We start from the raw sequence: 15,044 nt of genomic DNA on the forward strand, positions 1-15,044 counted from the left end.
CTTTTCCACAGGATCCAAGAACCACAGTGATCCCAGAGCTTTTACACCAGCAGCTCACTTCCCAGGAGATGCTTTTTTAAATGCTTGGAAACTGTAAACTTGAATTATACGAGTTACAGGAGTCGAACAAAGGCTGACTGGTTTGCGCTGGGCTCTGTGGGTGGCCCTCTCTTCTCTCGGGAACACTCAGGGATAAGGATGCCAGGCCAGTGGCCGCATCTGGGTTAGAAGCAGGCAGAGCTATCACAGGAAGACAGCTGTGAGGGGCAGTGAATAGACTGTAGCCAGAAGGTCCATGGAAGTGAATTCGATGGGAATGGACCCTGATCACGTTGAAATGTATATAACTTGTGAGCATCTGTACTTAACAGGTCTGTGCACGCGGCTGACTGGGGCTTCCTGACAGTTTTCCCCTCGCTGTCACTTCCACAACACCGCCCTCCTACAGAGGGTGCGCCCTATTTCTTTCATGATCCTAGCACATGGCAGGGTGGGCTTCTGGTCCATTTTTCTCCACATAGAGACAGATCCATTCCAATGAATTAACCTCCTCTCATGACTCACCTGAAAGAAGCATGTGCCAGTGAGTAAGCTAAACCACCTGACCACGGCTCCAAGGAAACCACGGCCGGTGGGTTTTGTCCTGACACGCACTGAGAACACACCGCACCTTCCTCTCCTCCAAGCCGTAAAGCAGTGGAGAGAGGGTTTTCTGTTGTTTGTTTTGGTTTTCACAACTCATCACTCTCTGAATGCTGATCCTTTATTATATATATTTTTAACATAACATGTTTAAAAGAACATCTCTCCCATAGACACATCATTGGGCTTAGAGAGGACTTGGCTGCTGTCCAAATCTGGAGTAGTGCAGAGTCTTGCCCAGGGATCCGGAAACAACTGAGCAGGCTTCGGTCATGTGAGCATCCTGGAGGATGAACACACTCAACACACACACACACACACACACACACACACACACACAGTTGAAGCATTTACTAAATGTTTGGCAGCACAAGTAGCACAACAGTCAGATGTGACATTGTCTTTGCCCTAGGAAGCTCAACCTTGTTGGGTTGTGACAACCTGCATTTCACCTTCTGCCCAGAGTTCTGCTGAACTGGGTAAAAATGCTATTTCATCCAACAAAAGTGGCAGAATGTAGTTTCCAGCTCCATGTGGTTGAGTTTTTCAGAGTTCGGTGTGAAGCGCTCTGCTTTTTTGTTGGTTTTGTCCCTACCAGAGCCACTGAGCACCCTCAGGCACCGTTAACCCAGCTCATCCCCGTGGGCAGCCTCAGCGTTTAGTGGTTTGCTGTCGCCTTTTGCTGCTGTGGATTTTCAGCCCGGAGCTCAGTGAGAGCTTATACCTAGACCCCCGTATAGCGAGTTTGCCTAGAGTAGTCCCCTTCTCAGTTTCCCTTTCTTTGGTTTTAGTTACCCACAGGCAATAGCGGTCTGACAGTATTAAGTGGAAAATTCCAGAAATAAAGAATTCATGTTGTAAATTGTGTACGTCCTGGGCAGTGTGCTGACTACTCTGCTGTGTGCATGGTTCCGTCTTAGACGTGAATCGTCCCTTTGTCCAGCACGTCCATACTGTCTACGTGCCACGCCTGCTAGGCACTCAGTGGCCATCTCAGTTACCGATGGACTGTCCCAGGGTGGCAGTGATGGGGTTCAAGTTACCCTTATCTACTTTATTTTATTATGATGATGATGATTATTTTAAAATATGGAACACTTCACGAATTTGAGTGTCATCCTTGCGCAGGGGTCATGCTAATCTCTGTATCATTCCAATTTTAGTATATGTGCTGCCGAAGAGAGCACAAGTTACCCTTATTTTAGTTAATAATGGCCCCAAAGTGCAGGAATAGTGATGCTGGCAATTCAGATATGCTGCAGAGAAGCTGTAAAGAGTATGTATGGGGGGAGGGGGGAACATAGTATATATATATATAGGGTTTGTTACTATTTGGACACCCATGGGGGTCTTGTAACACATCCCTGTAGATAAGAGGTGGGGGGGCCGCTATTGAATACAGATTGGTTTTGCCCCACTTGGGGTTTCCCACAAGAGCAGGTAGGTTGGAGAGGTTGTGATCACCATTGCTCTGCTCAGAGGACAGCAGATAAAACCTTAGTCATGCAGAGGAGTCACGAGGTGATGGGGGTTTTTCTTTGTTGTTACTACCATTATTTCTGCATCTCTGGCACAGGTTAGGAGGAGCTGGGGAAAAGAAGGAAAAGTTTGGGCGATTCAGTCGCACCACGCTGGACAGCTCCCAGACTTTGGAGTCTCTGGGTTCCAGCAAGGTGGGGACCAGAGTGAGAAAAGATTCACTCCTAACACCTACAGAGAGTGCCTTCGAGTGTTCTGTTAAACCAGGAGCTGTGTGCCTGAGCCTCTGAAACAGCTGCTTTGCGCTGCGCTGGGAAAGGTGTGAAGAGCAGGCTGGCGCCTGGAGCTAGAGGAGCCAGCAAGACTCTTCTCTTAGCTCGTTCTGCCTTTCTGCTGTGTGTCCCCCAGTCATGGACACAGTCCCTCCCCTGCCATTCTGGGGGGTCAGGAGGCCCCTGGTGCTGGCCTGACCATGTCTGGAAGGCAGGGTTTAGCTGCATTTTCAAGGGACACAGACAATGATGTGAATTTGAGGAAAGCAACTAGGATGGAGAGGGATTTGGAGCCACTGTCGAGCGTTACACCTCTGTTTCCTCATCTGTAAAATGGGCCACCTCCGTGGGGTGTCCTGTGGGATTTCAATGAGATAATTCTCTTCGCTCTGTGCCTGCACTTTTAGGTGTAATGTTGGTGGTTCTTTTATGAGAAATATGGAAGACACTCAGATTGTTTAGTCTAGACAAGGAAGATTAGAGAGAGATATGTGAGCTGCCTTTCAATATTTAAAGGATGATTATGTGGCAGAGGGAACCAACTTATTTTTAGGTTGAAGAAAATATGACTAAAATATGGCCTTCGCAGGGAGGCGGATTTTATATCGACGGGTGTGTGTGACGGAGATGCTGGGGAGCAGCAGGCGCTCTGCGTACGGCTCCCAGCCGCCAGCCTTGCCCTCGGGAGCTCGGGGGGATGTTCCAGGTGGGAGGTCAGTTGGCCTAGACGCCCCCGTTCTCTTCCATCTCTGCGATGCCATGAAACTCAGCAAAGGCCTGAGGTTTTGGCCCCTCTGGGAGAACTCATGAAGCCAGCAACCGTGTACCATAAACCAGAACGAGTAATTTCCAAGGCTCTTAGGGACCCATTGGGTACAAAACAGCAAGCTTATTTGCTTAGAGATGATTCTCGGCTATTTCTTCCTGGGACCAGTTTTCTAGGGCTGCCATAACTCAGCACCACAGACTGGGCAGCCTCAACAACAGAAATTTATATCTCACAGTTTGGGGGGCTAGGCGTCCAAGATGACGATGTTTGACAGGTGGTTTCTTCTGAGGGTTCTCTCTCCCTGGCTTGGAGCTGCCTGTCTTCTCCCAGTGTCTTTGCATGGTCTTTCCTTTGTGTCTGTGTGTGTCCTAATCTCCTGTTCTTTTTTTGCCTCTTCTTTTTAAGAAATGTTTTTATTGAGAGCGGAAGGGAGAGGGAGAGAATCATTGATGTGAGAACCTTTGTCAGCTGCCTCCTGCACGCCCCCTACTGGGGACAGCCCGCATGTGCTCTGACTGGGATTGGAACCGGGGACCTTTTGGTGCATAGGCAGATGCCCCATCCACTGAGCCACACAGGCCAGGGCATCTTCTCTTCTTACAAGGACACCAGTCATTGGCGTAGGACCCAGCCTCATGACCTCATTCAACCTTAACTATTTCTTTCAAGACCTTATCTCCAAATGCAGCCACCTTCTCAGGAACTGGGGGTGCGGACGTCAGCCTCTGAATCGGGGGAGGGTGTGGGGCCACATCATTCATCCCATTGCACCTACATGCAAGGGAGCTGTCCTTTGGGCCACCGGGGCTGTTGATCATCACCAGCCTCCAGAACTCCGGTTACGTGTTCTTGAAACGGTCTCTTGTCTCGCTTCCCTTCTCTTAGGTGAACGGCCCTTCCCCTGCACGTGGCCAGACTGCCTTAAAAAGTTCTCCCGCTCCGATGAGCTGACCCGCCACTACCGGACCCACACCGGGGAGAAGCAGTTCCGCTGCCCGCTCTGCGAGAAGCGCTTCATGAGGAGCGACCACCTCACCAAGCACGCGCGGCGCCACACCGAGTTCCACCCCAGCATGATCAAGCGGTCCAAAAAGGCCCTGGCCAGCCCTTTGTGAGGTGCGACCCGCAGGGGCCAGGGAGGGCCCGGCCCGGAGGGACACAGCTACTCCCCGCACACGGACAGACACGCAGAAACCAGGCCCCCGAGAGGCACGCTGCCAGCACAGGAAGCCCTGTTCTTTGGTCAATATTCTGATTTTTCCTCTCCCTGCATTGTTTTTTAAAAAAGCACATTGTGGCCCAAGGGAACTCTGAACCGCCTCTGACTTTTGGAGGAAAAGCAAATTTTTTGTGTGTGTGTTTTTTTTCTCTCCTTGATTTTTTTTGGGGGTGGGGGGCGGTGGGAGGGTGATCGTGGGTGGGGAGAGGGCGGTCCGGCCAAGACTGGGGCAGAATTTTAAAGATTCAACACTGGTGTACATACGTGTGACTGGGTGAGTTGACCTGTGGCATCACAGTGATCCCGGGCCCTTTCTGCTTGCTGTCTCTCAGAATTGTTTTTCGTACCTTTTAATGTAATGACGAGTGTGCTTCGGTTTCTTTAGCAAAACCACTCTCTTGAATCACGTTAACTTTTGAGACAAAAACGCCATAGCACAGCTGTCTTTATGCAAGCAAGAGCACACCTCCTCCAGCATGACCTGTCATCTAAAGACTTGGAAACAAACACGTTACTTATAGTCAATGAATGGGTAAGCCGTCTGAACTTATACTAATCAAGACAAACCTTGGAAAGGTTACACTAAGTACAGAACTTTTTAAACCTTGCTTTGTATGAATTGTACTTTCCGAACATAAGCTGCACTTTAAGTTGTAATGCAGAGGATGAATAAGTTACGTTCATGCTTTAAGGATAGAAGCAGACATTCTTTTTTGGAACCACGTTATAATCTGCTTATTTTACAGTATACACGTTTCCCTAAGAAATCACAGAAGATGCGAGGGCAGAATATATGCGATAGATGCTGAAGGAGAAGGAGGGTAGGTTGGTTTGTTTTTTAATCATTTAAAAAGAACAAACAGAATTTTGACTCTATTAACTTCCCCAAATTTTCCGATTCTTTTAGTTCACGCCACCGTATTGTACCATAATGCCACGAAGGGAGAGGGCTTTGACTCTGGTGGGTTTTATTTGAATGGATGCATAACAGTAGCTAGTTCCGGAAACACCTTTGTTTTTTTGGGGGAAAGGTGTGTTGGTCTCCTTCCCATGTTCCTACAAAACTCCCACTAACAGGTGCAAGAGTTATATAAAACGAAAAGGGAGCTGAACTGTGCAAAGAAAACTATACCCCATAAGCAGTGAGTGCCAAGGGAAAATACCACGATGATGTCAGAAGAGACGGCAACGCCGGCACGTGGGATCCACACGGATGACAGCACATCACTGTACCCGATACATCCGAAGCCTCACCACTATGTATCTTGTCTCCAGGTGTCTACAATGGCCTAAACCACTACATCCATTACACGCCATTTACCTGAAAACTTCATTTTGGCCTTTCCACGGTCAAAAACACGAACTGAGTTTTCATAGTGAAGAAGAAACCTCACATGGGGGAGTCAGCAGTGATGGTGGGAAAATGTTTACATTTTTTTTTTCTTCAGAAATAACGCTTCCTGACAATTTTATCTGGTATTTAAAACAGGGAGCCCTGGTGCACTGGCGTTTACACATGTGCTAGAAGATGTGTTGTGTAAACCTAGGGCGCCCCCCTCCCAGCGGACGCGTTATTTCCCCCGATACATGCTCGTTTCCAGTTCAGAACCCGTGTGGCTCCTGCCGCAGGCGTGGGTCACGGCTGACTCCTGCTTCCAACACAGTAGCCATCACTAGCATGGTGGGTTTTGCTTTTTTTTTTTTCCTTTTTGTTTTGTTGAACCAACATAGTTGTATTAGTAGTTCTATAAAGAGAACTGCTTTTAACATTAGGGACTGGGAGCAGTCCATGGGATAAAACGGAAAGTGTTTTCTCACGGGAAAACATGTCAGGAAAAATAAAAGAACACTTTCTACCTCTGTTTCAGATTTTTGAAACGCTTATTTTAAACCAAATTTTAATTTCTGTGTCCAAAATAAGTTTTAAGGACATCTGTTCTTCCATGCGAAATAGGGGAGGCCGCCTGCTTCTGTCAGAGCTCCCGGGGTGGGTCTGCTCGTGACCCTCTGCACGCGGCCTTTCGGTGAGAGAGGAGTTTGGGGTTGCCTAGCAACCCACCAACTTGTACAAACTCATCTTTCCCTCACAGAAAGAAACGAAGAAAAACCAGGCAAAGTCAGTGAAAGACAATCTCTGTAGCTTCAGGAGTAATTCTGTATGTGGCTTTTGTCCAGCGCTTAGATGGATGTAAATGCAGCAACTTGTTTTAAAAAAAAATGCACAATTTACTTCCCCCAAAAAGTTGCTCCTTGCCTTTTCAAGGTGTTGACAAACACACATTTGATATTCTCTTATATGTTATAGTAACGTAACGTATAAACTCAAGGCTTTTTATTCTTTGTGATAAATCCTGTTTTAAAACGTCACAAAACAGGAACCAGCATTCTAATTAGATTTACTATATGAAGATTTGGTTCAACTAGGACTACTAGAGTTCATTGAACTTACTAAAACTATGAAGCAATTACTTTTTATATTAAAAAGACCATGGATTTAACTTTAAAAAATCCAAATGCAGGATAGTAATTTTTGTTTACTTTTTTAACCAAACGGAATATTTTGAAAGACTATTGCAGGTGTTTAAACAGAAAGGAAAGTTGTTTTACCTAATACTGTAAGTAGTTGTCATATTCTGGAAACATTTAATAGTTTTAGAGTTAAGATAACTCCTCTCCTTGGTTAGGGAAGACGAAAGCCCTTCACCACTGTGGAACGATGCCCTGGCGTTAAGGTCTGTCTCTACATCATGCTTTTTTTGAGAATTACATTTGGTAGTTATAATTACAGAAACTGATTAGTTGTAAGTTTGCAGATAGATTTAGCACAGTACTCATCACTCTGGATAGCCTGCAATGTTCTCTCACACAGATGATCTGTAACACTGTAAGATACTGATCTTTACAACTGTTTAATCAGTTTTATTTTTGTACAGTATTAGTGACCTAAGTTATTTTGCTGTCCTGTTTTTGTAAATCAAACAAAATTATAATAGAGGATTCTGACAGTAGGTATTTTGTACATATGTATATATGTTGTCCAAATAAAAATAATAAAAATGATCAAGATTTCATTGTTCCTGCCTTTCTGTGTTTTAAAGGCGGCTCATTTCGCTGCAAGAGCAGTTACTTCTTTCACCTGTGCTCAGAGGATGTTATGTTGAGCGCAAAGAGGCGTCGGCCCTGTGCGCCTCAGCACGGGCGGTATCTGTACAGGCCTGTGCGTACTTGCTATTCACAGACCTCCGAGGCAGCGGGTGGAACGGAGGCTGCTGGGAACCACTGTATGATGCTGGAGGGGAATGTTTGTATTTTCAGGGGATGTTAGGACGTCAGGGGTAAGAGAAGAGGAGGTGGCTGGAATATAATGTATACTATAGTGTAATATAGGACAGTGTAAATCACTAACAGGTTATAAAGCTCAGACGAGGCTGGGGTGTGGTAGGAACTGGTCAGAGAATGTGAGGAACTCAGACTGTGCTTTTGAGACATGATATCGGTAAGAACACCCAGATTGAGGTCTCGGAGTTGGGGCAGTGGAACCATTAAGCCAAGTGGAGGTGAACACCAAAGTGTGTGTGTGTATAATTTCTATAGATACATACTAGCTGCCTATTACTCATTAAAGTCTTATTATAGTCTCATCATGATGCCAAGTGTTTAGGTCTTTTCTGTCATTTAATCCTTACAGCAGGGCTACAGGTCATACAGTAGACACTGTTATCCACATATTTCAGATGAAAAAATCGAGGGTCACATAACTTGCCAAAAGACACATTGAATAGGTGTTATATTAAATCTGGATCTGCTGACTCCAACCCTCCATCTCTTTATGCCTGCATCAGGGCAGCGATGGACTAACGGAGCATTATTTCCATTTGACCCATTTATTGAGTACCTGTTAGTGCCACAGATTGTTATCTCTGAGGACACAAAGGTGGAAAAAAGAACCAGACGAGTTTATATGTTAGTGGATGGAAGCACATAAACAGGTACACACATTATCCATATAATTTTAGATAGTGATAAGCATTATGATGACAGTACCACAGAGCCGGGTGGCTTGCATGTTGGGGAAGGTGATTTTCGATTGAGGGGACTTGAACGTCTGCTCTGGGACCTGGATGACATGGAGGAGTCAGGCTTGCAAAGGTGTGGAGGGACGAGGAGAGCCAGTGCAGGAGTTTGGTGGCTGGAATATACACAGGACAAGAAAGGATGGGAAGTTGGGGTGGTTGGTACAGGACAGGCCACAAGGGCCTTGTATCGTAGGTTATAACGTGGTGTTTGATTTTTGATCCAAAGGATGGACGAACCTTTCGGAAGGTTTAAAGCAGAGAGTGCGACGATCACATATATACGACAGCAAGCTCTTTCTGGGTGCTGCATGGAAAATAGATTTTAGAAGGGCAAGAGTAGAAGCTGGGGCACCAGTGAGGAGGGTGCTGTATTTGTCCAGGCAAGAGACGGTGGTCATTCGGACCAGGTGGTTCGCAGTGCGGGTGGAAAGAAGTGAGTAGTTCCAAAAATAAGTTGGGGGCAGAATCATTGTGATTTGGGGACGTTAGGATGTCAGGGATAAGAGAAGAAAAGGCCTAGCAATGCCCCTCAGGTTATGGTCTTTGTTAATGCAGGTTGGTGAGGGGGAAGAAAGGAGAGGCTTGGGGTGAAGGAAAAGTTGACGAAGTTTGGACGCGTCACATAAAAACGTCAAGAAAACGATTGTGTATGTTAGTGTAGAGCTCAAAACAGGGGTCTGGACTGGAGGTTTGGAAGTCCCAGTCATAGCTGATAGTAAGTGAAGCCAAAGAAGTGGATATCAGCTGAAGTAGAATATAGGGGGCGGGGGGAGGAGAGGGGAAGGTGAGAGAAGGAACAGGAGGAAGAAACAGAAAGCTCAAGAAGTAACACGACAGAGGCTTCCAGTCAAGATGGTAGTGTAGGTAAATGCCGTACTCGCATCCTCCAACCACACCAAAATAGATAAAGCAAAAATACAAAAATCAGCAGGAGAATTTCATAAAAACTAGAGTCCTAAAAAGATAGTGAATTTTAATAATGTGCATATGCTTTTCAACTATCCATGAAACCTATACAAAAATGTAGGATATAATAAGACTATAAGTAACACACTATAGACTACATTTTTTTGACCAACAGGCAATAAGGTGAACAATTCATGACAAAAGGATAATTTTTAAATTAATACAATACTAGAAATTAAAATATTATCTTTAATAGATCAAAGAGAAAATAAATTATGTTCAGAGTTTAAGACAAAAAAATTAGAGAAAACTATATGTCCCAAATATACTCAAAAGCTGTATGTAGAGAGAAATGTAGAGCTCCATATGGTTGTATTATCTATAAACAAATAAAACTATAAAATAAGTTGAAAAATACCATAGAATTTCAGCACCCAGATAATTTTAAAGGCAAAAATCTTTCAAATCTTTAAGGCACCAATATCTCCTTTAGAATTTCAACTGTTAGAACATAGAGAGTACAAAATGATGGGAAACAATTTAATTCACTGTGGGAAGCTCATTTAACCCTGGCTTACCAGCATAGTCAAGAACATTTTGTAAAAGAAAAGTAATGGAAGAGAATTTGCCCTATCAGGAATTAGACCTATTTTGAGGACAGGAGAATTTGTAAAAATTTAAAACATTTTATAAATGGCATTCCAAATCAATGGGAAAAAGCATAAATTATCCATTGTATTTAGCCAACTGATTATCTGGAAAAAATTTAAGGTACATCATACCATATACACATAAATCTTATATGGTTTAAAGATTTAAAATGAGTAAAGCACTTAAAATATAGGTGAAGATTTATCAATCATGACTTGGGGAAGAACTCAAATGCACATAGAAACCAAAAACAGAAAGTTTAATAGATTTAACTAATAATGTGAAGCTATTATAAATGAAAAATTTGCCGAAACAAAATTAAAAGGTATGGAAAAAATGTACTTCAAAGGGTATTTTTAATGAATAATTTCTTTTTAAATGTATATATATCTTTATTGATTTCAGAGAGGAAGGGAGGAGAGAGATAGAAATATCAACGATGAGAGACAATCACTGGTCGGCACACCCCACACTGGGGATTGAGCCTGCAACCCAGGCATGTGTCCTGACCAGGAATTGAACCATGACCTCCTGGTTCATTAGTTGGTCCTCAACCACTGAGCTACACTGGCTGGGCAATAACTTCTTACAAGTCAAAATGTGGACATATTTAGAGAAATCTGGTAGATGATATGAATTCACACTTTACAAAATGAACAAAAATAGTCAATAAAATAATTTTTTAAATGTTCGCCAGACTTTCTGTCAGAAACACAATTTAAAATAATGAGTTACAGTTATTTGCCTATGGAATTGGCAAATAATTTTTAAAAAATAAGCACCCATTTTGTCAAGAATTGGGTGAGATGGGCATAATATTAGTGGGAATTTAAATTGGCACATGTTTTCTAGGAGACAATTGGACTATACGGATTAAAAAACAATGAAAATGTCCTTAGGACCTTGCTCAGAGATTTTTGGAAGTGGGGTGGATACAAGGCCCCTGTGCTTCTACTGTCCCTCCTCCCCCTCACTCCAGCTAATTCAGCCTCCCATCCTCTCACCTGCACTCCTTGAATAGCCTCCTCACTAGTCTCATTTCCTCATTTTCCTTGTTTAATTTCATCTTCCAGGTTGCAGTGTCAGTGAACCCAAATATAAACATGCCCATATCCTTCATTTTGCAAGGATCTCCCATGTCTCCGTGGTTTAAGGTCAATCTTTTTAAAAAAAAAAAAAATATATATATATATATACTTCAGAGAGGAAGGGAGAGGGAGAGAGAGAGAGAGAAACATCAATGATGAGAGAGAATCATTGATCGGTTGCCTCCTGCATGCTCCACACTGGGGATGGAGCCCGAAACCTGGGCATGTGCCCTTGACCTGAATCAAAACCAAGACCTTCAGTCTATAGGCCGACGCTCTGTCCACTGAGCCAAACCGGCTAGGGCTAAGGTCAATCTTAACATGGTTTGCAAGGTCCACGTTTGGACCCCTGTCAAATTCTCTAGACATACTGTCCCCCACCATTTTGCCATCTATTCATAATACCCATCTGCTTATAATTGTTTCAGATAAGTTACTTCTGCTCGTTATTCCTTCGATTTAAAATTCAATCCTGTCCTCCCTCTCCCCGTTTTATTCAATAATTCTTTGTAGTGAGAGCTGTACCTTCCCCAGGAGCTTTCTACGACTTTCTGGGCTGGGGTTGGTACCTCCATCGGCTCCCATAAAACACAGTTACCTGCTTACTCCACATTTTGTGTGTGAGATCCATTCATGTTGTAAGTCCTTGCAGTTTGTTCATTCTCGTTTCTGTATTCAATTCTAAGAATATAGCACAGTTATTGTTGAGAATTTCACCGGGTTTTGGCTTCTATGAGTAGTGTTTCTATTAGCATTCTTTTTGCATGTTATTTTGGTCAACATATATGTATACATTTCTGTTGGTTTTATGTCTAAGACTGGAATCTCTCAGTCATAGGCAGAACGCTGGAAATTGCCTCCAAGACTCCACACCCTGATGAGAGGAGGTGTTCCAGGTGAGCTTCATGATGGGCGAGATCCAGGTGGGCCCACTCTGATCACACCAACTGCTTTAAAAGCAAGAGAAAGGGGCCGGGAGCAGACGAAGCCGGGTCCGAGATCAGCATTCTTTGCTGCCTCGTTGCTGGCTTGACAATACGGGGGTCCCCACGCGAGGACAGGAGAGTGGCCTCTGCTGGCAGCGAGCAAACAGGGCCCCTCGCCCTAGGACCCCAAGGACCGGAATTTTGCCAACAACCTGACTGAGGTAGGACCCGGGTTTCTCCCCCAGAACCTCTAAATGAGGACTCCGTCCCCCCCAGCTTCTCGTTTTCAGCCTTGTGACACCCGGAACAGATAACCCAGTCGCACCGTGTCGGACTTCAGAACTGTGAGTAAAAACGGTTTTGTTTAGAGTTTGTGGTAATTTGTTATACAGCAACGGAAAACTAATGCATAGAGTTTGCATGCATTCACTTTAGTAGGCGCTGCCAACAGTTTTCAAAGTACCAATTTATACCCATTTCTTTAAAAAAAAACACACACAAAACTTAAAAATGCTCCTATTTTTGACAAAGCAGCTGCATGTCCAAGGAATTACCATGAATGTCTGCAAAGATTTAGTTGCAAACATCTGCGGGGCGGTCTTGTTTATGATAGTGAACGTTTGAAAACAACCTCAGTCTTCAGTTCTGGCGGGTTGTTTAAATAACAGGGGGATGTTATGCACCCAGGACAAATGATGTAGAGCAGTTTTTCACCAAGGATATCCTGTAGGACGTTAATTTTTCAACAGCTATGTTAGAGAGATGCTGTGGTTAGGTAAGTTTGATGGAGGTTCCCAGCCAGGGGAGCCTGGTTTCTCTCCTGGAGCCCCTTGTGAGCCTTTGCAGCAGGCATTGTTAACACCTGACGCTGCGGAATTGCGTAAACCTATTTGATTCTGATTGCTTGGCTTTGTTTCGTGGGCACACTTGGCAAATCACACTTTGGAAAATGACATAGAAACATGTTCATGATATAGTTGGTGCAAAAAGTGGTCCGAATAGCACAGTGCCGAAAGGCTGGAAGGACTTAAAGGATATTACACAGAAATGTTCGCCGTGATTATCTTGACAATTTTAACCCCAGTAGGGGGCGGGCAGGAGGCAGTCGGTCAATGATTCTCATTGATGTTTCTAATACTCCCTCTCCCTTCCTCTCTGAATCAATAAAATATAGTCCTTATCTATATTTTTTCTGATGTTTCTACAAAGTGAATATGCATTTCATTTGTAAAAGGAGAAAAAAGGAAATGTCAGGAAGTTAATCTAAATACCAGATCTCAAAATAGAACATTTAGCCTCTAGCTGTTGTGTGAGGATTAACTTGCTCTCTGGGCTGGCTTTAGTTACAATGGGTTTGTTAATGATGCGCTTCTTGACTGCCTGTCTCAGCAGGACAGGCCCACCCAAGGTCACACCCTCGGCTGGTCTGGTGCGGGTTGACTTGGGGTGGCTCTGGGGCTACCACGCCAGCAGAGCAAGGCGGTTTTGTGCCTCTCCCCTGCGCCCTCGCTCAGCCGAGGCCGCGCACCCTGCCATTGGGGCCCTTGCTCTTGAGTTTCATCTCTTCCAAGTGCTGGTCCTTCTCCTCCCGTCTCCACCACACTCGGTTCTTTTCCAGGTCAAGACACCACCTAGAAGCTTTTCTGAAAAGACTGACTCATGTTCAAACCCTTGTGGGGAACCAGGTCTAGGCATAGCACTTAGCCATTTCTCTGTCTCCATTTCCTTATCTATGAAAAGAAAAGCGTGTATGGATGAAGTGTGTATGTATGTGAACTATTCCATAGTATGCCGAGGATTAAGTCATAAGACTATAGCATGGTTAGTCCCTGGCACGGTACTAGGTTTGCAACAAGTATTTGTTCTTGTCATCTCTCACCCCAGGGGTTAATGTAGCCTTCAGTTAATGACAGGAGTTACAACCCCCTACTCCCTCGAGGATGGTCCAGTTTTCTTCCATCAGCCTTTGTTGGAAAGCTTGAAGTTGGGGGACGGGGCGGAGGGGCATAGATGTTGGTGTCTTGATGGCAGTAGTGTCAGCAAACGGGTCCCCTGGTCAAACATACCCCCAGTCTGTTTGTGTAGAGCCCACAAGCGAAGAGTGGCTTCTACCTTTTTTAAACAGTTGAAGAAAACAAAAAGCACGATATACCAGACACATGAAAATTACGTAAATTCTGATTTCGACATTTGCTAATGAAGTTTTATTGGAACACAGCCGCTCACTTATTTACCTGTCGTCTGTGGCGGCTGTCGCACACGGCAGACCTGAGCGCTTGTGACCAAGAGTGCAGCCTGCACTCCTAACTTACCTCCGTCTGGCCCTTAGAGAAAGCGTACGCCCAGCTCGGCTCTAGAATGTTTCTTTCTTTCTTTTTTATTTTAAATATATTTTATTGATTTTTTTACAGAGAGGAAGGGAGAGGGATAGAGAGCTAGAAACATCCATGAGAGATCTAAATATTTCTTGAAGGTAAACTTTAAATGAGAGGTATTGCTCATTGGATCACATTTTAAAAAGTGAATTAGCCCTGCCTGGTTTGGCTCAGTGGATAAAGCATTGGCCTGTGGACTGAAGGGTCCCAGGTTCAATTCCAGTCAAGGGCACAAGCCCGTGTTGTGGGCTTGATTCCCAGTAGGGGGCGTGCAGGAGGCAGCCAGTCAATGATTCTCACTGATGTTTCTATTTCTTCCTCTCCTTTTCTCTCTGAAATCAATAAAAATATTTTTTAAAAAAGTAAATAATTGGAGGGTGAGTCTCACATACCATTCACTTTGTTATACTTTTCCTATAAAAGTAATATTTTAACTTTTTATTTCCTTATTGATTAAGGTATTACGTATGTGTCCTTATTCCCCCTTCCCCCCGCATCGCTCCCCACTCATGCCCTCACCCCCCTGGTTTCTGTGTCCATTGGCTAGGCTTATATGCATGCATGCAAGTCCTTTGGTTGGTCATCTCTTATGCCCCCTCAACACGCACTACCCTGCCTTCACTCTGAAGTTTGAAGGTCTG

General features: G+C 44.3%; 1 protein-coding gene across 1 annotated transcript in view; it reads left to right on the forward strand.

The window, feature by feature from the left end:
* The window catches only part of KLF9 (Kruppel-like factor 9), a gene marked incomplete at its 5' end in the record, with an annotated part of 27,710 nt that extends 20,260 nt beyond the window's left edge, over positions 1–7,450 (forward strand). The window contains one exon of the mRNA XM_006765301.2: positions 4,048–7,450. Within this exon, the coding sequence (XP_006765364.1) occupies positions 4,048–4,277 (230 nt within the window). The remainder of the gene's footprint in view (positions 1–4,047) is intronic.
* Between the last annotated feature and the right edge of the window lie 7,594 nt (positions 7,451–15,044).

This window comes from Myotis davidii, unplaced genomic scaffold (assembly GCF_000327345.1).
Source record: "Myotis davidii unplaced genomic scaffold, ASM32734v1 scaffold616, whole genome shotgun sequence".
Classification (NCBI taxonomy): Eukaryota; Metazoa; Chordata; class Mammalia; order Chiroptera; family Vespertilionidae; genus Myotis; species Myotis davidii.